Source organism: Anabrus simplex, chromosome 1, assembly GCF_040414725.1.
Source record: "Anabrus simplex isolate iqAnaSimp1 chromosome 1, ASM4041472v1, whole genome shotgun sequence".
In the NCBI taxonomy this organism is placed as follows: domain Eukaryota; kingdom Metazoa; phylum Arthropoda; class Insecta; order Orthoptera; family Tettigoniidae; genus Anabrus; species Anabrus simplex.
The window spans coordinates 559,970,012-559,996,049 of record NC_090265.1 but is presented as its reverse complement, the minus strand read 5'-3'; the positions used below and the strand labels follow the sequence as shown (position 1 = coordinate 559,996,049).

General features: G+C 39.5%; 1 protein-coding gene across 5 annotated transcripts in view; it reads left to right on the top strand.

Moving 5' to 3' along the window:
* Positions 1–26,038, top strand: part of Ranbp16 (Ran-binding protein 16) — a 360,844-nt gene that overhangs the window by 61,248 nt on the left and 273,558 nt on the right. For all 5 annotated transcript variants that reach the window (XM_068225077.1, XM_068225075.1, XM_068225076.1 and 2 more), the window contains exon 4: positions 1,688–1,912. In XM_068225077.1, the coding sequence (XP_068081178.1) occupies positions 1,688–1,912 (225 nt within the window). The remainder of the gene's footprint in view (positions 1–1,687; positions 1,913–26,038) is intronic.

Sequence of the window (26,038 nt, the reverse complement as noted above, 5' to 3'; positions counted from 1 at the left end):
TTATCGAATTCTTTGATCCGGTTTGAAAAATACGATTGTTCGTTAGAATGTGTATGCACGCAGCAGGCACTTGACTTTTTACCTACCGGGCGAGTTGGCCGTGCGCGTAGAGGCGCGCGGCTGTGAGCTTGCATCCGGGAGATAGTAGGTTCGAATCCCACTATCGGCAGCCCTGAAGATGGTTTTCCGTGGTTTCCCATTTTCACACCAGGCAAATGCTGGGGCTGTACCTTAATTAAGGCCACGGCCGCTTCCTTCCAACTCCTAGGCTTTTCCTATCCCATCGTCGCCATAAGACCTATCTGTGTCGGTGCGACGTAAAGCCCCTAGCAAAAAAAAAAACTTTTTACCTTTCGTGGACTTTTCTTAGTTTAAAGGACTTAATGTAATTGTATTTTCTTAGTATCTTTCATTTTCACCATTAAACTTGTATCTTTGTTTCCAAACAACATTCATTGTCATTCAGAGTGAGCACATTTTTGGAACATCCTGTATGTAGGTAGGTTGGTTGGTAGGTATAGTGATATTTGTTAAAGTTAGTTCATCATTTGTTAGTTCATCATTTTTCATCAAAGTACCTTCCGTTTTCTCCTGAGTTTAACCTTTCAGAAGTTTTAAAATTCCATCTAAGTGTACCCCTTTTGGGACTTTTCATAGTATTTGCTAATTCCCAAGTCGTTAATTTTGAGATTACCTCAATGTGTAACTACCAGGTCCTTGTCCACTGCTGATAATCTTTTATAGGGATTCATATCTTTTAAGCTTAAATCTCAAGCTTTGAATTTTGAAAAGTACCTCTAAACCAGTGATTCATGCATTTTATGTATACTTTGGATCTGTGGAGCATTTTTGTCATTTTTGTAGATTAGTATTGTGACATGCCAAAAAAAAAAAAAAAAAAAGAGCAATGTACATAAAACTATGCAGTGATGGATAGCTACTTCTGATACTGTTAAACTTTACTGAGAGGTGCAGCTAGTTATCACTTGAAAGTGGTTATGGTTTATGCAATTACAAATAGTATGAGAACATAGGAAACGCCAACCTGTACACTTGTTAAAAATACTAAGTGCATTTGTGGCAGCCAGGTACAACTGTCCCTTCTCAGTCTCTTGTTTCCTCTTGACCCCTCCCTGTGATCTCTTCCGCAGTATATGGTACATTGCAAATAAGTTCAAGATTTATGCATGTGCATAGTAACAAGTCCTGCATGTACTGTATTTGTAGGTTGTTCTGTGCTCAACATACATACACAGGTTACCTTGCCAACCTCAGTGTAGTAATTTACAATAATTTTATGATCCACTTATTTGTAATTTCATGGTTTTTACTGGTAGATATGTATCATAACCACCTTTTCCCTCTAGGCATGTATTTGGATGTAGAGAGTAAACATAACCACTTTCAAGTGATACCTGAAATATATATTGCATACCTCTTTTTGTTTGTTTGTAATTTTACATCAGTGAGCAAGTATTTTTTCCATTAATTTATATAATTTGATATCTTTGTGAATTTATTGTTAATGATAATAGTTACTCTGAGCTAGAACATAGTTTTTTATGTTTCTCCATGTTTTGATCACTCTATAAATTTATGCCGTACAGAATTATCCTTAATGTATTTTAATTGTGCTAATTTGACCAAATTCATTGGAAAATAAATTATGTCCTGTTTTATTTTCAAGGGTTCTGTGGAGCATTGCATGATTGGTGTTCAGCTCTTGTCACAACTGACATGTGAGATGAACCAGATCTCGGAAGCTGATGCCAATCGCTCCCTTACCAAACACCGCAAGATTGCATCATCATTCCGTGATACACAGCTATTTGAAATATTCCGCCTCTCATGCTCCCTGCTTGGCACTGCTAGGGAGAACTGCAAGAGTCTGAATTTCAACGATGAAGGGCAGGTATGGATTATAACTATTTATCTGTAGTCTTTTGTGGAAATTGCCTTAGAAACATTCTTATTGAAATACATTTTGTTATTTCGTAACAGCTCACAGTACAATTGATAAGCAGGATAAGCATGACAATTGACAAAACTAAAATTTTCACGGTGATTAATTTTAAACTTTCAAGACTTTGTAATATTATAACAAGGGATTACAATAAATAAAGCCCCTATTCAGCATTTTTGCAGGTATCTGAACTTTCTAACCTTTAAAGGGGGCTTACCTTAAATCAAGGTTTCATCAGAAAGCATGTCTGTTATAAATATCTTTGTATTAACACAAATGTCACCATCGTACATAATTTACTCACTAACAGCAATGAAACAGGAAATCCATTCTGCATATTATTGTGCATCTGTTTCACTCATCTCTTCATTTAGAGTTCATAATAGAGAAAACTTCTGAAGTCCCATTGAAAATCGGAGCATTTAGTGTATGGCTTACAATTTGCACAATTTTTGACTTTCAGTGAACAGTGTTTTTTGTATATAGTGTACATTCGTGTGTTTTTATTCACTTGTCTGGCTCCATGTCTAAATGGTTAGCATCCTGGCCTTTGGTTCAAGGAGCCGTGGGTTCGATTCCCGGTCCGGTCAAGGATTTTAATTTTCATTAGTTCCTCTGGCTCGGGGGTTGGGTATATGTGCCGTCTTCAGCATTGTAATTCATTTCAGGTAGGGCCCCATTCTCACAAATGCGCAGGTCACATGTGGTGTCAACTCGAAGGAGCTGCACTAGGACTCTTCAGAGGCCCCATGCCATTATTATTATTATTATTATTATTATTATTATTATTATTATTATTATTATTATTATTATTATTATTATTATTATTATTATTATTATTATTATTATTATTATTATTATTATTATTTACTTTTTTTGAATGCATATCTTGAAATAATTTTTGGAAAGTGTACCTAGTCTTCATATAGCTGAAGATGTCCTTATCAGGACAAAACATGTACTATTGGGGATGTAATTGTATTTGCTTTTGACAATATATTGATATGTATTGAAAAGGTGGACTCCTTTCAAAGTTTTACTTAATATAAGAATTGATTGTTAGGATGGGCTCTAAACATGACATTTATTTCATGCAATGACTAATTTCTCCTTGCATATTAGCTGTATCAAAAAACTGTACTTAATTTTTGTAAATTTTAGTTTCAATCTTGTATGCTTCATGCACTGTTAAAATGTGAGGTATAATAATAGTGATATTGGTGATAATAACCCTATTTTCATGAACTTCTTAATATCTCCAGAAATATTAGTTCTGTCTAAAATGTGTGCATAACAAAATTTATAAGATCTAATTTTCAAACATTTATAGCTGGTACATTTTTACTGTATGAGATACAGTAAAAGCTATTCATGAATTTACGTTTTTGTTACAAAGTCCTTCAGTGATGACCATCACTGACTTGAATATAATGTTCAGTTGTCACAATACTGTGATATGTAACAATAGTATTGGTATCAATATATACGGGAGTGATATAGATTTCAATTCCCATGGGGAAATTGAAATATTTGTCATGAATGAGTAAATTCATAATTCCAATATGATTGGCCCTTATTGGAAATTATGCTGGCAGTCACAGAATGAGTTAGCTGGAAAATGTATAATTTCCAGTAACAGACCAGTTATATTGGAATTATGTTCTGGAGTATCGGTACTTTTTGGTACTTGACTATCAATTCTAGCATATATCGAATGTGATATTGCAACATTCCTAAGCGAAGCGGAGTGTTTGTTTCATTGCCTACAAGGTGCACAAGGCTGAGAAACATGGGCATCAAAACGGGGTCTGGAGTAATTATGCTATTCTCCACTAAATTCCTCTTTTATGTGATGTTGGAAGTGCAGAGATAGCAGGTCGTGTAAAGAATACTGATTTAGTATTGTAATTCGAAAGGAGAACTGGTTTAAAAGTGGACTCTTTGTGGGAAAATGTACTTCTATAATAGTAATGACTTGACTAGGTGACATTAATTCGATGTCGACTCCTGGTGATTGCATGGATCAAGTGACTCCAGATGCTTCTGTTTTCTACAAGGCTTTTCAGATCTTGCAAGTACATATTCATTGCAAGTTTGATGATATCTATCCATCTCAGTGCCAGTTGTCCTACTCTTCTGAGTCCCTTCCACTGATCCAAGCATGATTAACTTTCCAATAATTCAGACTACTTCATAGCATGCCCAAAACAAGACAGCTATAACCTTGTAATGAATGCCTCAAGAGATACACCTGGATTGATGTTTGGAATGACCCACTGGTTTGTCTTCTTGGGTTTCCAGGGTATACTCAAAATTCTTCTCCAGCATCACATCTCAAATACATCGATGAACTTTCTGTCCCACTTTTTTATGACCCAGTTTTCACCTTCATATGTTACAATGGGAAAAACTGATAATGCATTAACCATTCTGACTGTAGTATCCACAGATAGATCTGATGACCTGGAGGTCTTATATAGGCCTTGAAATGCTGCCCTGCCAAGTGCTAGAGCCACTATTACTAGTGGTTGAACCCAGCAAACAAAAATTATCTACCACTTTGATGACTTTGTCACATATCTTGATATCCAAGGGTGTACCTGTTGTAAGAATCTTCGTCTTACTAATATTTAGATGGAGTCCCATCTTCTCACTTTGCTCTTTCACTTTCAATATAAAAGCCTCCAGGTCATCTTATTTCTAGCTATCAAAGTGGTGTCGTCTGCGTAATGTAGGTTGTTTATATTCATACCAACAATCCTAAATCCATGAAAGGTCTCATGTTCGAACTTCTCTCATGATGTACTCGGCATATAAGTTGAACAGATAAGAAGAGAATATACGCCCCTGCTTTATCCCCTTACCAACTGAATATCAGTCTGTATCACCATGCTCAATTCTAATTGTGGCCTCTTGTTGCAGGTAGAGGAGATGCATCAAGAAAATGAGATGTTCAGGTATACCCATCCTTCTAAGGACATCCCACATCATCCTCTGGTTTACACTATCAAAGACTTTCTTATAATCAATAAAGTACATGTAGAGCTCTTTCTGGTAATCCTTTGCTTTCTCTACCATCCAACACATATCACTGATGATATCTCTGGTACTTCTGCCTCTCCTAAAACCATCTTGAGTTTCGGACAGTTTATGCTCCATATAAGGTTCTAATCTTTGTTGTATGATCTTTAATAACGTCCTACCAACATGTGATATCAGTGTGATTGTACGGTAGTTTATGCAGTCCAACAAATCTCTCTCTTTTTTTTTGTATAGGAATGTATATGGATCGTTTCCAATCAATGGGCCATGTTGCAGTTGTTCAAATCTGCTGACATAATGCTGTTAAAACATTGACCGAATCATCTTCTCTAACTTACCATATTGAGCTGAAATTCCCAGAGGCTTTTTGGTTTGCTAATGATTTGAGAACAGATCTTATTTCATCTTCCAACATTAGACGTTCCAGATCAAATTTTACCTCTTCCACTGAACTATCATCATGTACATCTTGTTTATACAAGTCCTGAATATCTCTTTCTGTCTGTTTAATTCCTGATTTATCACTTATAAACTGACTGTTGATATCCTTGACTATTTCTACCTTGGTTGAAACTTTTTTCTCAAACTGGAAGTATACTGGTGTATCTTTTCATATTGCCTTTTTAATTCTCCAGTTCTAAATCAGTACAGGTGTTATAATACAAGTGTTCTTTATCTTGTCAAACACTTCTCTGAAACACTCTATTCAGCATTGACATGAGTTCTCTGTTCTTTTGAATTTTTAGCTTCCATTCTCCCGTTAGCTACTGTATTTATATTGTTAATATTATTAGCTATGAGGAAATAATATTAAATACAAATGATCAAAATAACATACAGTGCATCTTCCATCATTCTTAATTTATGTACTTCCCAGCTTAAAAATTTGGGACCGAGTGAGTTGGCCTTGCGGTTAGGGGCACGCAGCTGTGAGCTTGCATCTGGGAGATAGTGGGCTCGAACCCCACTGTCGGCAGCCCTGAAGATGGTTTTCCGTGGTTTCCCATTTTCACACCAGGCAAATGCTGGCGCTGTACCTTAATTAACACTTTAGCGTCGACGTGTACATTTGCTTTTTCTGCGGTAAACTGCTGAAATGCCGTATACATTTTTCAGGTTGTTGTGGGTTACGGATGTTCGTAATTTCATTCGTAGATGATAATCAAAGACATATTTTATGTTCAAAGTTACTATTTTTGTGTCCCCCCATTGGGGTGACATATGGTTATTAGGTTGACTATGCAACAGAGAAAGCGCATGTCACCCCTACAGGGGTGACGTAGGGGTGACGGCCTTATTACCTTTGTTGTTGTGGAACACTCTGCTCTGTACTGTGAGCTGTGGATTTACGCGCCTTTCAACAAGTTCCTTGTAATTTACATTTTTGTGACAAGAAATTAATTCATGTTATGTGTTTCTGTGTTGAGTAAGCCATGATTACCGATAGAGAGATAGAAGAACAACCTGAAAAGGGCTCGAGTGTTGAATCAAGAGATGTTGACATTTAGGATTTGCAATGTGATGCCACCTTTTCCGAGTCAGAATTCAACAATAGTTTGTGTAGTGAGGACACTAGCAAATATTCCGGTGCTGCATCGGGCAATGATTCAACCAAATCATCAGCCAGTGACAATTACTGGGGAACATTCCCAGGTTTGCAGAAACATTTTTTTTATTCACACGTAGCCCCAGTTTACAATTTCATCTGAGTGCTAAATCTCAACCAGTATGTAAGAAAAAAGCAATAATAGACTCCAATCCACATTATTTTCCTTACCATTAATAATTGAATTCTGATGGTTGCGTATGTCACCCCATATGGGGTGACAAATGTCAGAGAAATTCCACTGTTTGTTGCGCAATGCCCAGCATGCTGAGAAAGGAATGGGCACTGCGCTGCACTCTATGAACACCTTACGTGAACAAGCAATGCAATACAACTGCGAATGGTAGCGCTAGTTTCGTGCGACAGCCTAAAGTTGAAAGGCCTGGACACGCTGCCGTGTCACCCCATGAGGGGTGACATACTATATTTTGTATGAGGGTCCGTCACCCCACATGGGGTGACATCGTCTTCAAAGTGTTAAGGCCACAGCCGCTTCCTTTCCATTCCTAGGCCTTTCCTGTCGCATCGTCGCCATAAGACCGATCTGTGTCGATGCGACATAAAGCAAATAGCAAAAAAGTTTGGGAACATGGATCCTGTCCATATCGATGCTTTCTGTGACACATTCCTTGGTTGATTTTCAAGTTCAGTAAACCCTCGATGCATCGTTTATCAAGGGGAAGTTGGAAAATGATGGTAGATGCATGAAAAAGATACATGCGGGTAACATAAAAAAATAGGGGGAAAAGCAAAATAAGAAAATATGGGTACTGTATTCGGACATTTTTCTTTATGTAAATTTCATTAATAATAATGATAATGGCCTGTGGCCTCTGGAGAGGCCTGGTGCAGGTCTTTCGAGTTGCCACCTGATAGGTGACCTGCGTGTCTATGAAAATGCGGCCCTACCTGTGATGAATTCTAATGCTGAAGATGGCACACACATCAGCCCCCAAACCGTCAGGCTTAACAAAGGAAGGTTATAGTCCCCGACCCTATAGCGACCCCTTGCCCGAAGGCAGCTTGCTAACCATTTAGCCATGGAGCCGGACATGCTCATACTATATATAACGGCATCAAAAGTTTGCAATTACGATATACGTGATGAAAATAAAAAGCATGAATTTTATGCTGTTTCTTTTACACTTTTCTTTACATATCGTAGTTACTGAAAACCTTTATGGCCAGTTTTCTTTGCAAATTAATGCTATTCGTGGATATTATGATGATAACCTGCATTTTGATAAAGATTCTGTAGACCCGTTGTGGACGATAGGTTAGAGATCCACCGCGATGCGACTCGGACGATGTCACACAGATTATGAATTCAACATTGTGTATCTCAGATGAGCGGGCTATGTGAGGGTATCAACTTAACAATTGGGAAGGGGCAACAAAGTGATCAACAGGCCTCTAGCATCCTACACACTCCAAGGTACGACACAATCACCCTGTGACTAATTAAAAAGTACCCGGCGCATGCCGCGACAATTTTGAACTGCATGATTTTCTTATTTTCAATGAAAGTGGCAGCCCTAGCTGGCCAATAGCAACATAGAAAATGATGGCAAATGTGTGTTTTACCATGCCTCTGTTTTAATTATTCTAAATAAGTAAGAATACTTCTAGGGGCCGGTTAGCGGACTGAGGAGAAGCATTGGTGCCAGGATTCTCGTAGGCATGGTTATATAGTGTGGTTGCGCGTGAATAACCTGTGTACTGCACTCCAGTGTACAAGATCCTTATTCAAGACCAATAACTCGGAATCATTTGTACATTTTCGTGTAACAGGTTGCTGCTATTCTGTGCTAGAGTATTGAGCTGTCGCTTTAAATTCAAAAACGTTTGCAATTTTTCTTCCAAAAGATTAATCAATGCAGGAATATTTTGGCCGAGGACAAATACTTTTTTGACAATCAATGCGATAAAACAATAGTTTGAGATGTAGGGTAATTTAACATTGGCTTATATGGAACATTCTTGAGACCGAACAAATTGAATGATGAATACGGGAAAATGACTGTTCCGGAAATGTTGCATCAAGGTTGTACAGGAGCGGAAATTCATAGAAGACTTTCAACACAATACGGGGACAATGTTTTGCCACAGCGAAGTGTTTACCAGTAGATAGAACAGTTCAAAAGGGGTTGCACTAGCGTGAAGGAGGAGGAAAGATCTGGGCGTCCATTTGCAGCCGAACTGATGCCAATATTGAACAAGTGCATGATATGATCTCTAATAACAGGCAAGTGACTGTTCTATGAATTTCCGCTCCTGGTACACCTTCAGACCACAAAAAAATGGATTGCAGAACGCTGTTCATCCTTGGTGCAAACAGAGAGTGGCACAGCCATCTGATAACGCTGAAACCTACCACAGATGTAGACAACGGTGCCATCTAGCGTCTGGTGAGCACACAACGCCATAGAGCCAACCTAAAGACAATTAGAGCAAAATTGCAGATACTTATTGATTTGCCCTTGTATTAATGCATGTTTCACAAAGGAAAGAGGTTTCCTTGACGGGTAACGCAAGGCTCCTCGATCCTCGCTTTTATTAGGCACTTCAGAGTGCTATCGCTAATAACTGATGAAGGCTGTTCAATGCGTAAAACTGTATATTTTCTGGTTGGATGACACTGTTGCACATTTCTTTCTTCTTCTTTTATGACCACATAGGATCACTTTAGTCAGTCCGTTGTTCAGGTCTCTTTGAAGGGATTGTTCGAGCTTTGTGGTCCTCGCAGTACTTCTTCAGACGCTCCGATCTTTGTGCCCTTTCCTCAGTTGAAAATATGTGTGTTGTCGGTTTGTTTTGTGTAAGGGTAAAGTGGAGGTTTGTATTCTTGAGTTTTGTATTCATTTTTATCTTATTTGTGGTGTCTTCTGTTGTAAGGCCTATTTCCTTCAGATCCTCTCTTACTTCTCTGATCCATTTACATCCTGTTGTGGTATTTTTTGAGACGAGATTGTGTTGTACTAGTTGTTTCAGAAGTCTCGAATCCTGCATCCTCATGATATGTCCAAAGAATCCCAGCCTCCTCTTACGCATAGTGTCTGTAATGGGTTCTAGCTCTTTGTACACGACTTTGTTAGGTATTAACTGCCACTGTCCATCTTTCTGGTGTTTTTTTTTTTTTTTTTGATGCAGATTCTTCCAATCCTCCTTTCAATTTTCTGAAATCTGTCAGTCTTTGATTGTTTATTCAGGTAAAAAAGTGTTTCTGCTGCATAAGTAGCTTCCAGTTTTATAACTGTGTTGTAGTGTTTAATTTTTGTATTTATTGATAGACATTTCCTTTTTGTAGATATCCCATGTTAATTTTTGTGCTTTAGCTAATCTATTTGTTCCCCCTGCGGGTGGAGGACGCACATGTAGAATACACCCGTGGTATCCCCTGCCTGTTGTAAAAGGCAACTAACAGGGGCCCAAGGGGCTTCAACTTGGGAGTGTGGGTTGGTGAGCACGGGGCCGTTAGCTGAGTCTTGGCATTGCTTCCACTTACTTGTGCCAGGCTCCTCACTTTCGTCTATCCTGTCCGACCTCCATTGGTCAACTCTTGTTCTTTTCCGACCCCGACGGTATTAGAGCATTCGAGGGCCTCGGGAGTCTTTCATTTCACGCCCTTCGTGGCCCTTGCCTTTCTTCGTCCGTTACTTCATCTTTCGAAGTGATGGATCCCTTCTTTCTTCTTCTCTCTCTCTCTCTCTCTCTCTCTCTTTACCCCCTGTGGGTGGGGGACGCAGACGAATAATACACCCACGGTATCCCCTGCTTGTCGTGAGAGGCGACTAAAAGGGGTGACCAAGGGATGATTGAATTAGAACCATGAAATTCCTTTTGATTCATACCATCATGCGGGGAACACCATGGATTGCTTGTACTTGCAAGTTGTACCACTATATTCGGTGCGAAATTGGTTTGTGATTAGTAGCAGTCATGAGCTTGGCCTGGGGGTTTCCAGTACCCGGCGTCGTACCCATGTGAGCAACACAGCGGGTCTGGGCGTTGCCTGTGAGTTGTACCACTATATGAGCGACACCGTGGGTCTGCGTTGCCTGTGATTAGTACCCACTATGTGAGGAACACCACGGGATGGTGTAGTTAGTACACTTAGGTGAGGAACCTCATCGGTTTGCGTTGGCTATGAGTGGCGTCATTGTGTGAGAAACATCATAGGTTTGCGTTACCTGTACGAAGTAAAATACTTGTGAGTAGAACCATCTTGTGTGGAACACTGTGAGTCTTCGTTACTTTTGATTAGTACCCCAACATGACAAATACCATGGTTCTACTTTACTTGCGACATGTACCATTCTGAGGGGCCTTAGACCTGGATTTTGGACCCCTTTAGACATCAAGCATCCTCGATTCAGGATTGTGCTTCATGAGTGGTCCCTTGGTCAGTAATAAATTATCTATGACCTTTTTTTGAGTTGGATCCACTCCTTTTTTGTTTGCTCGTTTTTTTTTTTTGGTTCATATCCATCCATTCCTTCTTCATGACGATTTTTTAAATTTTTTATTTTGGTCAGTGGATGATATTGAATTTTTTGTTGTCATTTCATTTCGTACCATTAGGGGCCGATGACCTCGATGTTAGGCCCCTTTAAACAAGAAGCATCATCATCATCAATCTATTTGTTCTTGTTTGGATTGAGAATTTTTCATTTAGGTTATGTGTTATTACTAGACCTGGGATTTTAGGCTCTAAAAAATTAGTTTTAGGTACTTAAAATAGGCTTTTAAAACAAGTAAATAGGCTTTAAAAAGAGAAAATTGGCACTTAAATTATGTTTTAAAAATGTGTGGATAGGCAGGAAATAGACTTTAAAATATGACAATATACACCTAAACTTTAACGTGATACTTTTTTACTTTAACAAACGAGGTATCCCTGTTCTTAACCAAAATAACTGCAAAATTAAGACAGAATAAAACAGACATTTATCAAAACAATATAAAAAAAGTCATATGTCAAAAAAAGTTATTGATTATATGATATATCATAATCAATACTGATCTAAAACCTTAATACTAAAATCACTGTACACAATTACAGCACTGCAGGCATCCAATAACGGTGTAAATGCGAATGGAGTATGTGTTTATTATTTGTGAGGAACATTCGTACAGTACTTTCATTCGTAGTTTGCTTTACAGTACATAACAATAATCCTCTCTGAATTTTCCACAGTCAGGCTGTGTTTTTTGTCTGTTAAAATAATTTTGAAAGCAGAAAAAGAGCGCTCCACACTCACAGATGTTAGAGGGGCATAGGAAAATTTACATACATTTTTCAATTCAATTTCACTTGGTAAGTCTACCTTTTCCCCATCCATTACCTGATGTATCCTTTTCAGCACTGAATAACCTGGGTTCTTCTGCAGTACACTAGACCACTTGTCTCTTATTTTATCCCCTACCTTGCCCCTAGCACTTTGTATGTTATTCTCAGCTTCCTCAATTACAGAAAATTGCTGTTTGAGACTGTTTCTTTTTTCCTCCATTTTTGTAATGGTGACTGGAAGAAATAAAAAATTTGCCTGAATATACGCAATGTCTCTTTGAACACTGGAACAATCATTTAACAGCTCTTTGACAGACGATACACATGCAGAGTTGTCCGTTAAAGGCAAATTGTCTGTCACAGTCATGATTTCCTCAAGATGTTCTCCATAATAAAGGGCATCTTCCATCCAGGAACCCCAACGGGTGATGATTGGCTGTGGTGGAAGGGGAATAGAGGGGTGTTTCTCTTGAAAGATGGCTATTCTTGATGGAGCCTTACAGAACACTGTCTTCATTGTTGAGAGGATATACTGCAGAAAATTCTGCTCTAACTGTTTCTGCGAGTCTATGCAAGGCATGGGCCATGCAAGTAACATGAATTAAAGAAGGATAGAAAGTTTTGAGGAGAGGTGCGGTGGCAATCGTGTAGGAAGCAGCATCGGAGACTAGGAGAAGGACTTCAGAATCATCAACACTCCCAGGATACAACAATTGCAACTCCTTGTTGATAAAGTATGCAATGCTTTGACTATTGACTTTCTCAAGCTGTTTAGAGCAAAGAAGGGTGAGCGGTAGATGCCTGATTGGGTTCCAGTTTTCCTACTATAAGGTTAGCAATGTACCTGCTCACAGAGTCGGTGGTTTCGTTCACACACAACCATATGCAAGATTCCCCAATATCCTCCCTGATTGACAAAATAACCTCATTGTAACGAATATCTAAGTAGTTTTTCTTTAATGTAGATGCTGATGGAATGTGCTGCTTGGTATATTTCTGTAAAAAATCTCTGAAAACCAGATTATGCACAGCATTCCAGGGGATATTTGCTGCAACTAGGGCTCTACACATATCAGCATAGAAACCATTATGGGTTGTAGGAGATATAGTTCGTGTGAGCAGAGTCTGTCTAATGTTACTTTTCATGGCTGCTTTCGCTTTGTTACTGGCAGTATCTGCATGCTGCTGAGGGTGGCTTTTTTTCTCATGTGAAATCTAAAACACAATAAAGTGATGTCAATTAGAGACTAAGATGAGAAATAGAAAAGGTGAGCTATTGAATAAAATTTGTAATTTTGAACTGTTTAAATTAAGCCATTATTACTCTAAAGTTAATAAAGAACAAGAACACTACAGTCTCCGAAGGGCCTTGGCTTTCAATAAACGTTGCTGCCCAATTCATGGCCAGCAGATATTGGGTGGCGTGTGGTCAGCACGATACATCCCTCAGCCGTATTGCCTTGCTACCGTGACCCCTGTCCGCTGTAGCTTCTCAATTGTCCTCACGATGCTGGGTCAACACCGTTACAGACCTCATAGATTTCTAAATTACTGCTGGTACTGGAAATTGAACCCAGGTCACCTGGACTAGGTCTCTACAATTAATTAGAGGAGCCAATATCAAAACCTTAGTTTTAGATTAATATGAAATTTAAGTTATATGCACATCCCTGTTTATTTCAGTACTGGCAGAAAATAATCCTGCCATCAAAAGTCATCCCTGGAAATTTTACAAGCCATTGTTGTAGAAGCGCACTCTTAGATGATTTCGTTTTAGGCATGATGAACTATATTCACTTAAACAGATGTTCTTTCACTGGCGACTTGACACAGTATGTCCCTTCTTACTACCTGCTCCTTGTTCTTCCTAGATAATCCTCCCTCTCACCCCGTCGCTCGACACAGTATGGCCTTTACTAGCTGATCGTTGTTCTTCTGAGCTAATCCCCCACCTCCACCCTTCACTCAGCATTCCTTTGGTGACAGTTGTCTGGGAAGAGCACATTTCTGTGAAAAACCCACCCTCTGCTGTTCTGTTCGTTCCAGGGATATCCATTGTGTGATTGTAAAAATTACAGAAGTTGAATTTTATTTTAAATGTAGAAAATAGGCAATTTTAGGCACTAAAATAGTAAAATAGGCTCTAAAGGTCCAAATAGGCATTTTAGGGCACTATAAAACTCTATTAATGTAAGGGATTTATCATTAAACGTCAACATATTTTTAAAAAAAATCGTGTTATTTCCTAAGGAACGAAATAGGCATTTGCCTTAAAATCCCAGGTCTAGTCATTACTTCTCCAAGATATTTAAATTGAGTTACTATTTTGATTTTATTACCATTTATGGTAACTTCTTTTAGTTGTGTTGGTTTTTGGGGCATAATTTCTGTTTTTTCAAATGATATTTTGGGACCAATTTTATTTGCAATGTTTTGAATTTCTGATATCTGGGTTTTTGCTTCTTTTATGTCCACTGCTAGTAATGCTAAATCGTCAGCGAAACCCAGGCAATTTGTTTTGATTTTTCGGCCAATCTTTATTTTAGGGGGACATTTCCTAAACCATTCCCTCATTACCATTTGTAGAGCACAATTAAATAATAGTGGTGAGAGCCCATCTCCCTGCCGTAGTCCAGTTTTAATTTCAAATGTCTCTATGTTTCACCCCTAAAGTTCACTTTTGATTTGGTGTTGGTGAAAGTCAATTTTATCATGTTTATTAATTTGGGGTGTAGTCCAAGGTGTTTTAAAATTTTAAACAGAGATTTTCTATGGATGCAGTCATAAGCTTTCTTGAAATCTACAAATGTTATCATATCTCTGTTTCTTCTGTTATACTGTAGTCCATTATCAACTTAGGGCTCATGATCTGATCAGGACAACTCCTCCAGGGTCTGAAACCTCCTTGATATTCTCCTAGTTCTTTCTGAAGTTGTAAACTTATCCTATTAAGGATGATTATTGAAAATATTTTGTATGTTATGTCTAGGAGCGAGATTCCCCTGTAGTTATTAGGGTCGGTTTTGTCTCCTTTTTTGTGCAGTGGGTGAATGAAGGCTGTTGTCCAGTGTTCTGGTAGTTCTTCTTTATTCCAGATAGAGACAAGTTGCTCATGGAGGGCAACTTTCGCTGATGTTCCTGCATATTTCCAGATTTCTGCTAAGGTCTGATCTTCTCCTGGCGCTTTGTAGATTTTGAATTTATTCAGAGCTTGGTAGACTTCCTTTATTGTGGGGGGAGTGATGTTCTCTGGTGGTGTTTTTATCGGGGTGTTGGTGTCCAAATGAAGGAGTTCTATAAGTTCCTCACAATTTAAAAGCTTGCTGAGATATTTAGCCAGAATTTCTGCATTGTCTTTATTGTTATGAGCCAGCTTACCATTTTCATCCTTCATCAGTAGGGTCCGGGGTTCATATTTTTGGAGCTGCTTTCTGAAGGTTTTGTAGTAGTCCCTTGACTGAGTTTTATTGAATTGTTCTTCAATTAACTGCAGTGTGTCCTTATGATGTTGTCTTTTTATTCTTCGTAAGACTTGGGTAGTTTCTTTTCTCTGTTTTACTAGATTTTGATAGGATATTTCTGTTTTTTGGGACTGATGTAATAGCCATGCCGGGTGTCTTTTCTCCACTGTTTCATCACATTCACTGTTCCACCATTGGTGTTTTTTACGTGGTTTAATTGGAGCCAGGTCTTCTGCAATTTGTTTAGTGTATTAAGTCTTCAAGTTTGTCTGTGATTTTTATTTTTTCAGTTGCTTTCTGGTAATTTTTGTTGTTGATTAGCTGGGTAGGATCTATTTTTCTTTTAGTTTTAAGGGCTTGCTTTTGTTGTCTCCTCTGAGGAGTGAGTTTTAACTACGTTGTGATCTGAACCTTTGTCTATTCCTTGGAGGACTTTGACGTTATAGATGTCTTCGTGGTGGTATTTGTCCATGCAGATGTGATCCAGTTGCCATTCTCCTTTAGTGTAGTCAGGGTGTTTCCATGTTTTGAGTTTTTGAGGTTGCCTCTTAAAACATGTAGATTTTGAGATTAAATTATGGCTTCTACACAGGTCAACTAGTCTCTCTCCATTTTTATTTGTTTTCTTGTGTGCTAGCCATTTTACAATGATGTCACAGTATCTTCTTTCTCTGCCTAGTTGAGTGTTGAAGTCGCCTATTAATAATTTTACATGGTGTTTGGGGATGTTATCTATGGTGTGGACAATAGGTCCCAAAATTCTTCTGTTTCCTCATGGTCTTTTGAGTTGTTGTTTTTGTCATTAGTGGGAGCATGGGCATTTATTATAGTATAGATTTTATTAGATGCCTTTACGGTGAGCCTTGAGACTCGTGGAGACTGTGATTTGAATTCTTGAACTGAGTTTATTATTTTAAGGCTGACCAAGAATCCTGTTCCAAATTGTGGGACATTCTTCATCACTCTCTTCCCTGGTATACCTTTATAAAGTCTGTACCCTTGAGATGCCAAGGCATCCTGGTCAGTGGTTCTAATTTCCTGTAATCCCATGATAAGAATTTTGTGCTGGTCCATTATGTCGGTGATCACTTTTAGTTTACCGGTTTGCATGAGAGAGTTTATATTGTATGTAGAGAAGTAGGTTATCTGCTTTGGTTTGATTCTTGATTTTGTCTCGTTCGTGTATGTGGTACTCGGGTATTTCCATGCCTCAGACTTCACAGTATCTTTCAGGTGGCAGCCCACCGTATCGGAATGCTGCCTTCTCTGAACTCTTGATTCAGCTGGTGGAGTATTCCTTAAAAGACCTTCCATGGTTGACTGTCAAGGTGTCACCTGTGTGGGACTCGGTCCCGAATTACAACTCTGGATGTGATCCAGTGAGGTGATAATGAGGCCGCTCCTCTGGAGTACAGATGCCTTGTGCAGCCGCCCCTAACTTGGAGAACAGACGCTGCATAATGGATTCCAGTGGCATTTCCTCCACTGTGGGGAACCATCACCCCACCCAAAGGGGCTCATTCGCCCGAAGCCGTTGGCTCCCTTAGATAGTCAGGTTATTTCCCGCCACCCAACACTCGGCGTTGGCAGTTTTACAGCTGGGTGCCAGACCAGCAAACCCTCCTCCTTTCTCATTCTGGACTTGGGACTGGACAATGATGGAGTTGCACATTTCTTTCATTATACTGACATTAACTGAACAATGATAAGTCGAATAGCACAAGGGGTCTGCTCAAGGCGTAACATCCCCATCCGACGGACGAATCACCATCAACAGCGTCATATGCCCTCACTCCATATGAGCACTGTGGAGAGGTTTAGAATTTAATTCAGGCTTGTGGCACGCAACCTAGTGATTGTAAATTGTGTACCACCACCTCCCCTACCCTGCAGGCCAACATTCTGATGGTAAACATTTTTTCGACCAATGGGACTCGAACCGGCTAACCTCAGTGTCAGACTGTGTAGACTTCAGCGCCTTAACGATCATGGCCACCAGGCGGGCTGCTGTTGAACTTTTCAATACGGGCTTCAATATAAATGTTCATTGGGAAGAAAAAAATGGATCCGACATGCACCAATGCACCACCAGACTTATAACTGTTTTAAATACCCAAATTAAACCAGCGGGTTTTGATCTGCCTCGACGTACGTGGAAAATTGCCAACAGGATTCGTACAAGCCATGGAGTATATTATGACTTCCTCTACAAATGGAACAACATTTCTGATCCATCTTGTGTTTGCGTAGCGACTCCCCAGACCACCCAACACATTGTGAAGCAGTGTAGTATTACGTCATACTCGGGAGATCTGAAGGACTTTTTGACGCTGACTCCAGATGCTGTTAACTAGATAGACAATTTAACTCTCACTGTATAAGTGCATACATTTTCATTGTATACTCTGTTTTATGTCTAATAGTAATAATGCCCTAATTATTTTAGTATATCATTTGTATATTGTTATATATTCCAAATGGTTCATGTTTGTGGGTTACTGTAGTCACATCCTAGTTCGTTAACCATGGGCAACGGCTGAGTGGCCTAGTAAGTGGTCCTGAGAGTCGGGATACCAGTTGCTATGGAATGGGAGTGGGCATCTCGGACGTATTCTGAGTCATGGCTCTCCTTATGCTCAGGCGGCTAGGACTATACAATTCACCGGTGGTCCACAACACGTTAGAGAAGAGATCCTCACTTGGACTATGTGCAAGTAGGGTAGCATCCTGCTTCATGAATTTACCAAGCTCAGAACATTTTAAGCAAGCCTCGGACCTATGGGAGTAACGGAGTCCCACTCCCATTTGACAGGTGAGGGACTCCTTGGAAACAACATGGCGAACAAAATGGAATTTGATGGGGAGCTATCAATATTAATTTTTTTTTTTTTTTTTTTGCTAGGGGCTTTACGTCGCACCGACACAGATAGGTCTTATGGCGACGATGGGATAGGAAAGGCCTAGGAGTTGGAAGGAAGCGGCCGTGGCCTTAATTAAGGTACAGCCCCAGCATTTGCCTGGTGTGAAAATGGGAAACCACGGAAAACCATCTTCAGGGCTGCCGATAGTGGGATTCGAACCTACTATCTCCCGGATGCAAGCTCACAACCGCGCGCCTCTGCGCGCACGGCCAACTCGCCCGGTATCAATATTAATGGGGCTTATGGAAGAGAGAATGTAGAACTGGCTGAGTCAGCAAAGAGGATGCATCTGGATGTACTAGGAGTAAGTGATATTTGGGTAAGGGGAGATAATGAGGAAGAGATAGGAGATGAAGTGTACTTGACGGGTGTTAGAAAGGGAAGGGGGGCTCTTTATCAGGAATACCATTGCACGCAACATAGTTTCTGTTAGGCACGTAAATGAGCGAATGATGTGGGTAGATTTGTCAGTTGGAGGAATTAGTACTAGAATTGTGTCCGTGTATTCACCATGTGAGGGTGCAGATGAGGATGAAATTGACAAGTTTTATGAAGCATTGAGTGACATCGTGGTCAGGGTCAACAGCAAGGATAGAATAGTGCTAATGGATGATTTCAATGCGAGAGTTGGGAATAGAACTGAAGGATACGAAAGGATGATTGGTAAATGTGGGGAAGATATGGAAGCTAATGAGAATGGGAAGTGTTTGCTGGACTTCTGTGCTAGTATGGGTTTAGCTGTTATGAATACATTCTTCAAGCATAAGGCTATTCACCGCTATACATGAGAGGCTAGGGGATCCAGATCCATAATAGACTATATCTTAACAGACTTTCGTAGATCTAGAGAAAGCATATGACAGGGTACCGAGGGAAAAGATGTTCGCCATACTGGGGGACTATGGAATTAAAGGTAGATTATTAAAACAAATCAAAGGCATTTATGTTGACAATTGGGCTTCAGTGAGAATCGATGCTAGAATGAGTTCTTGGTTCAGGGTACTTATAGGGGTTAGACAAGGCTGTAATCTTTCACCTTGGCTGTTCGTAGTTTACATGGATCATCTGCTGAAAGGTACAGGGTTATTCTAAATGATTGTCGGGGTTTCATGAATTGTTTTTTGAAAACGTGGAAAACATACTATTTTTATTGTTGCAGTAACGGTTAGACAAACTCTCAAAGTTTTGTTTTGCATCAACTGTAGTACACAAGTTACCACCAGATGGCAGTAATAGCAGTGTTTAACAAAATGACGGTTAAAATTGAAATAATAAGTAAACGAGGTTCAACCTATTCAATACGAAAGAATAAGAAATGCAGCGATTACATTCTTATTTAATAATAAGTAGAAGTGGTACTGGTTTCGATCCTAGTCCAGGTCATCATCAGCCGATTAAAACATGAAAAACAATGCATAGGAAAAAGAAAAAAGATCAAGTTCACTCTGGATCAGTAGAAGAGGCGATATAAAAATGACGGGTTTAGACGCTGTAAAATTCAGAAGTAAAATGTAAGTCACTTAAAAGAAACAGTATGTAATTTTCTGAACGGCAGTATGGCACACGCAGTGTTAGGCAAAGTCTTATAATGTTTATGAAAAGCGGAGAACAGTTAAATGAGCTAGCTTGTATATATGTTTTAATCGGCTGTTGATGACCTGGACTAGGGTCGAAACCGGTACCACTTCTACTTATTATTAAATAAGAATATAATCACTGCATTTCTTATTCTTTTGTATTGAATAGGTTGAACCTCTTTATTTATTATTTCAATTTTAACTGTGATACTTTTCAATACAGAACAATGAAATTTTTATCTTAAAAATGACTGTTAGCGATAAGGAGAAAGCTTTTTGTACTCTTGAATTTCATCAACACCGATCCGTTACCAGAGTCCAGCGCTATTTTCGGACAAAATACGGGAAGGAGCCTCCTTCCGACAACTCTATTCGTAGATGGTACGCACAATTTGTGGATACAGGTTGTTTGTGCAAAGGGAAAAGCAGTGGGCATCCTGCTGTGTCAGAAGCGGATGTGAATCGGATTAGGAGTGTTTATCTCCGTGGTCCTAAGAAATCAACTACAAGATGTAGCAGGGAACTGCAAGTTCCTCAAACCACAGTATGGTGTGTGTTACGAAAGCGCCTAAAGGTGTTGATGAAATTCAAGAGTACAAAAAGCCTTCTTATTGCTAACCGCCATTTTGTTAAACACTGCTATTACTGCCATCTATTGGTAATTTATGTACTACAGTTAATGCAAAACAAAACTTTGGGAGTTTGTCTAACCGTTACTGCAACAATAAAAATGGTACGTTTTCCACGTTTTCAAAAAAAAAAAGTTCACGAAACCCCGACAATCATTTAAAATAACCCTGTATAAAATGACAGGGAGGTATTCAGTTAGGTGGAAATGTAGTAAGCAGTCTGGCCTATGCTGACGACTTGGTCTTAATGGCAGATTGTGCCGAAAGCCTGCAGTCTAATATCTTGGAACTTGAAAATAGGTGCAATGAGTATGGTATGAAAATTAGTCTCTCGAAGACTAAGTTGATGCCAGTAGGTGAGAAATTCAACAGAATTGAATGTCAGATTGGTGATACAAAGCTAGAACAGGTAGATAATTTCAAGTATTTAGGTTGTGTGTTCTCCTAGGATGGTAATATTGTAAGTGAGATTGAATCAAGGTGTCGTAAAGCTAATGCAGTGAGCTCGCAGTTGCGATCAACAGTATTCTGTAAGAAGGAAGTCAGTTCCCAGATGGAACTATCTTTACATCGGTCTGTTTTTAGACCAACTTTGCTTTACGGGAGCGAAAACTGGGTGGACTCGGGATATGTTATTCATAAATTAGAAGTAACAGATATGAAAGTAGCAAGAATGATTGCTGGTACAAACAGGTGGGAACAGTGGCAGGAGGGTACTCGGAATGAGGTGATAAAGGCTAATTTAGGAATGAACTCGATGGACGAAGCTGTACGCATAAACCAGCTTCGGTGGTGGGGTCACGTGACGCAAATGGAGGAGGATAGGTTACCTAGGAGAACAATGGACTCTGCTATGGAAGGTAAGAGAAGTAGAGGTAGACCAAGACGACGATGGTTAGACTCGGTTTCTAACGATTTAAAGATAAGAGGTATAGAACTAAATGAGGCCACAACACTAGTTGCAAATCGAGGATTGTGGCGACGTTTAGTAAATTCTCAGAGGCTTGCAGACTGAACGCTGAAAGGCATAACAGTCTATAATGATTATGTATGTATGTATGTGTGTATGTTCCATTGCGTTGTCATTAGCTAAATAATAAAATACTAATCTCAAATCACCTCGGGAAATACATTTTATTTCGAGATATAGAGAATATCATTTTTGAGTATGTATAGCACATAATTGAAACACATTATGTACCTACGGGCTTTTACTGAATAAATTATTTTTAACTGTACTTAAGAATAGAAACTCTGTTTTACGGCATCACTTTAATTATAACTCTTATTATAGTAACTTTTTAGAAGACAGGATACAGTACATACGTAGTGAAACAAGAAACCTAGCTCCGTTAATGCCTTTGGAAAAAATCCATTAGTCTTTTCTGTTTGTTGCGGTCAACCTTTCCTCCCTTTACGTTGAAACTTCTCATCAGTACCACGCAGCTGAGTTTTGTAAATAGAGCTTGTCATCCGTGACTTCTGGACTTGCTTTTTGTACGCGACTGGTAATTGACACCCGAGAAACAGTGAGGCTTTACCGATTTTCCGATCGCTAGAAGTTCAAGTTTTTCAGTTCCCATCATAATAGTTCCAAGCTTCACTGTAACTCTTTCTGTACTTGTTAACAGCTCCTCACAAACCATAAATGCCTTATTGGTCAGTTAATGTTGCACAAAATTTGAGTTACAGAGTATTTTTTGCTTCAAGGGAGGAAATGTTTGCTTCGAGAAATTGATTAATTTGTGTAACCAAATCTTGTATAATAGGAAAAGAAACACACGTAATAGGACAAACGGCCGGAAAATTTACATTAGTGTCGGGAAATTTAGACTCGCCATGAATTTTCACTTACCATGATATATAGCGGCTATTTGTTGAAAATCAACATAGAAATACGTATGTTTTTAGAACTATCTAGTTTTATTACATATTTCACTAGATTTTCCTTTTCACCGGTCATTCTCAGGGAGCTAGAAACACAATCACAACATCTTAAGCCATCGCACTGCCTGTTCATCAATGTGTCCACCCTTTACAGATGCGTGGCATTCCAGCTGTTAATTTTTCCAAAGTCTTGGTATGTACATCCCCACGTTTCTATCAGACATTGCCACAACCCATCCACACTGCCTGGGTCCTTTTCTTTCACTTTCCTGTCAAGTTCTTCCCACAAAAGTTCAATAGGTGACAAATTGGGTGATTGAGGAGGCCAGGCCATTAATTCCAATTTTCCTTCAGCTTGTTTCATTTCCAGATACTGCTTGCACAAATGAGAGGTGTGTTTAGGATCATTGTCCTGATGTAGAACAAATCCTTCACCTATCAGCTTCATTCCAGATGGTACGGTATTGCGCGAGAGGATACGGTGATATTGTTTCTTTTCCAGTATTCCCTCTACTTTCACCAACTCGCCAACCCATACCTGCCAACCCTTCTGATTTACCCGGAAACTTTCCGGTTTTTAACTCATCTTCCGTTTTTCCGATTTATTTTTACTTCTTCCGATTTTTTACTAATATAACCTCTAGTACGGCCAATACTCTTCCCCTAGGATAAAGGATAAATTCTTATGTGCTTGTGCAATTTACGAAACCTCATTTTCAAGCGTATTTATTTGATACTTTATTTCGTGAGTGTTTCGTCCGTCGCCTTCATGTATCGTGTTTCCCGCTCACCACAGCAGCGTGTGCACTTGATACAGCTGGGGATTCGGGGCGGCGATCGTCCTGCAAGCATGAGGCTAGCGCGCGCTAACGACTCAGTTAATCAGGACGAAAGAATCAGTTTGTTATTGTGTTGTTCGCGCGCTGTTAACATTGTTTCTGAGCGTAGTTTCGTCAGAGTTGTAGGCCACGTGTTTTACTTGCATTTCTTGGCTTTCCCTCTCTGTCAAAGTCGTATGTTAATAATGTATGGGACGTATTGAATTGTTTTGTATGTGGCAGTTTCGCATATTTAAGCGCATAATTTTAATTAGTAGAATGTTTTTAAGGGGGTTGTATCAGTGACAGTTTCTGGCATTTTCTCTCTTTGTTATGGCCAAAAAATATTACAAACGTTATCTCAAAGTGTTCAGAGATACCTATAAATTTCCGTTCATTTTACCGTCTGATAAGGAAACTACCGTATTTTCTCGCGTAATTAACGCCCTTGCATAATTTACGTACCCCAATATTTTTGGGTCCAAAGTGGAGAAAAAGAAACGTTCACGTATTTGATGCACCCACCACTTCGAACATCCATTACTCAGCTCCGGTTATGTTTTGAAATAGAGATGTCAACTACTCAAGTAGCAGGCTTCCTATTGCGAAAGCGGGCATTCCACGCACAGGGCAACGTGCTGTTATTAGCCGTCAGGAAATCCCACTGCACTCGTTTTACGAGTGTTTCGGGTACCGGACATTCTGTGATCTCAAAATTGTTTGTCAGTCCACAGTATTGGAGTAATACCGTATCATACAAACTCGCGGTGATCAGTTATGCCGAAACATACGGGAATAGAGCAGCGGGCAGCAAGTATTCAGTGTCCAAATGAACGTGCGCTACCGTGGTAACAGAAGTGCACTTCACCGGGCGAGTTGGCCGTGCTGTTGGGAGCGCGCAGCTGTGAGCTCGCATCCTGGAGATAGTGGGTTCGAACCCCACTGTCGGCAGCCCTGAAGATGGTTTTTCGTGGTTTCCAATTTTCACACCAGGCAAATGCTGGAGCTGTACCTTGATGAAGGCCACGGCCGCTTCCTTCCCATTACTAGGCCTTTCCTCTCCCATCGTATAAGACCTCTCTGTGTCGGTGCGACATAAAGATCTCTTGCAGGTCAGACGCCAGTCAGTTTCCATATGCCACAAAGTCGAACAGTCGATAAGAAAGGAACATACATTGTTATCGTACGCGCTACCGGAAGCAAAAAAACAATGATGTACCGGTACTGCATTGCTTGCTGTAATCAGCTGATGGCAGAAAGCTTGCGCCTTACATTGTTCTAAAACGAAGAACAATGCCTAAAGCATCCACGTTCGTACTCAAAAAAAGGGTGGATGGACACGTCACTCGTACAAGATTGGATACGAACGGTTTGGGGTAATGTAGCAGGGTCCCTCCTTCAATGCCCGGTCCTTCTCTTGTTGGACAGTTTTCTTTTTTTGCCGGTATGTCATTCAGGTCCTATTGTCAGCTCGTAATGAGAAGAATATTTTCTAGTGTCGATACTTCAAACCCACGTGTCTAACTTACCTGATGTATCCTATTTCACTTTTCAGAAAAAAAATCTCACGCCGGAATTTTCCGCCAAATGACGATAACCACAAATGAGTTGAACCAATTGCGTTTATATTATATTTGATGTATCTTTTAAATGTAAATGAACTCTAAATAATTTGTAAAGATCTGAATTCCTTGAATAATTTCCGCATCCGAAGTTTTCGCCTGTATTCTTTGTCAAAAAAGTGCATTAATTACGCGAGAAAATACGGTATTGTGCATTTTGTTGTGTGTGTCGGTGTGACATAAATAATATTATTCGCATGATTGCAAGTGTCATAAAAGCATCAAAAAGTCTTCAATTTCTGTATCATAAAAATGGTGCATGTAATATGTCTTGCACATTCCATACATAGAGTGGCTGAAGACGTTCAAGGGAACTACCCTGTAACCATTTTTGTTTTATTACTTTAAGATTTTAAATTTAATGGTCAGTTCGCATTGTAACTGTAGATATGTATGACTTTTATCCTGACCTTTTTTCACGTAGACTGTGGTGAAATCCAAGAATTAAAAATCTTCCTATTTTTGGTTTCTAAAAGTTGGCAGGTATGCCAACCTGATTGTTTCCAAAACATCGCCACACCATCACATTTCCTCCTCCATGCTTCACAGATGGAATTATGTAGGATTCCATAACCCTTTCGCCAGGGCGTTGACGAACGTATTGGCGATGATTGGAACCTAATTTTTAAAATTTAGATTCATCCGTCCAAAGCACCCTTTTCCATTGTTCAGTGGCCTGGCTAGCATGCGTTTTGGCCCATTGTAGCCTTTTCTGCTTGTGTAGAGTTTTCAACAATTGTTTCAATGCTGCTACGCGACCAAACAATCCCACCTCAAGCAGACGATTTTTCACTGTTGTCACGTCACAGACACAGGTTGTTCTCTTGTTGTATTTATCTCTGAGCAAATATCTATCGCTGTACGCCTTCTGTCATGCTTGCTGAGGATTAAAATACGGTTATCTTCAATTTTAGAAGTCTTCCTTAGATGTCCACTGCGTGGTTGATCCTCATGACTACCCATCTCCTCTCTGCGTTTCACTGCTCTGCGAACGGTACACTCTGAAATTTTCAATTTTTCCGCAATTTTTTTGTTCGACCACCCAATTTCTTTATAAGCACAAGGCTTGGCTCTGTTTTCTTGGGTTATATTAGCCTTCTTCCCCATATTCGATTGTTTGATGTGTGTTGTTACCATAGTTATGCCCAGAAAACAACAATGTAGAAAATAAACAGTCTGGTAGAGAGATTAACATACAACTGCTCAAGATAACTTCTGTAGG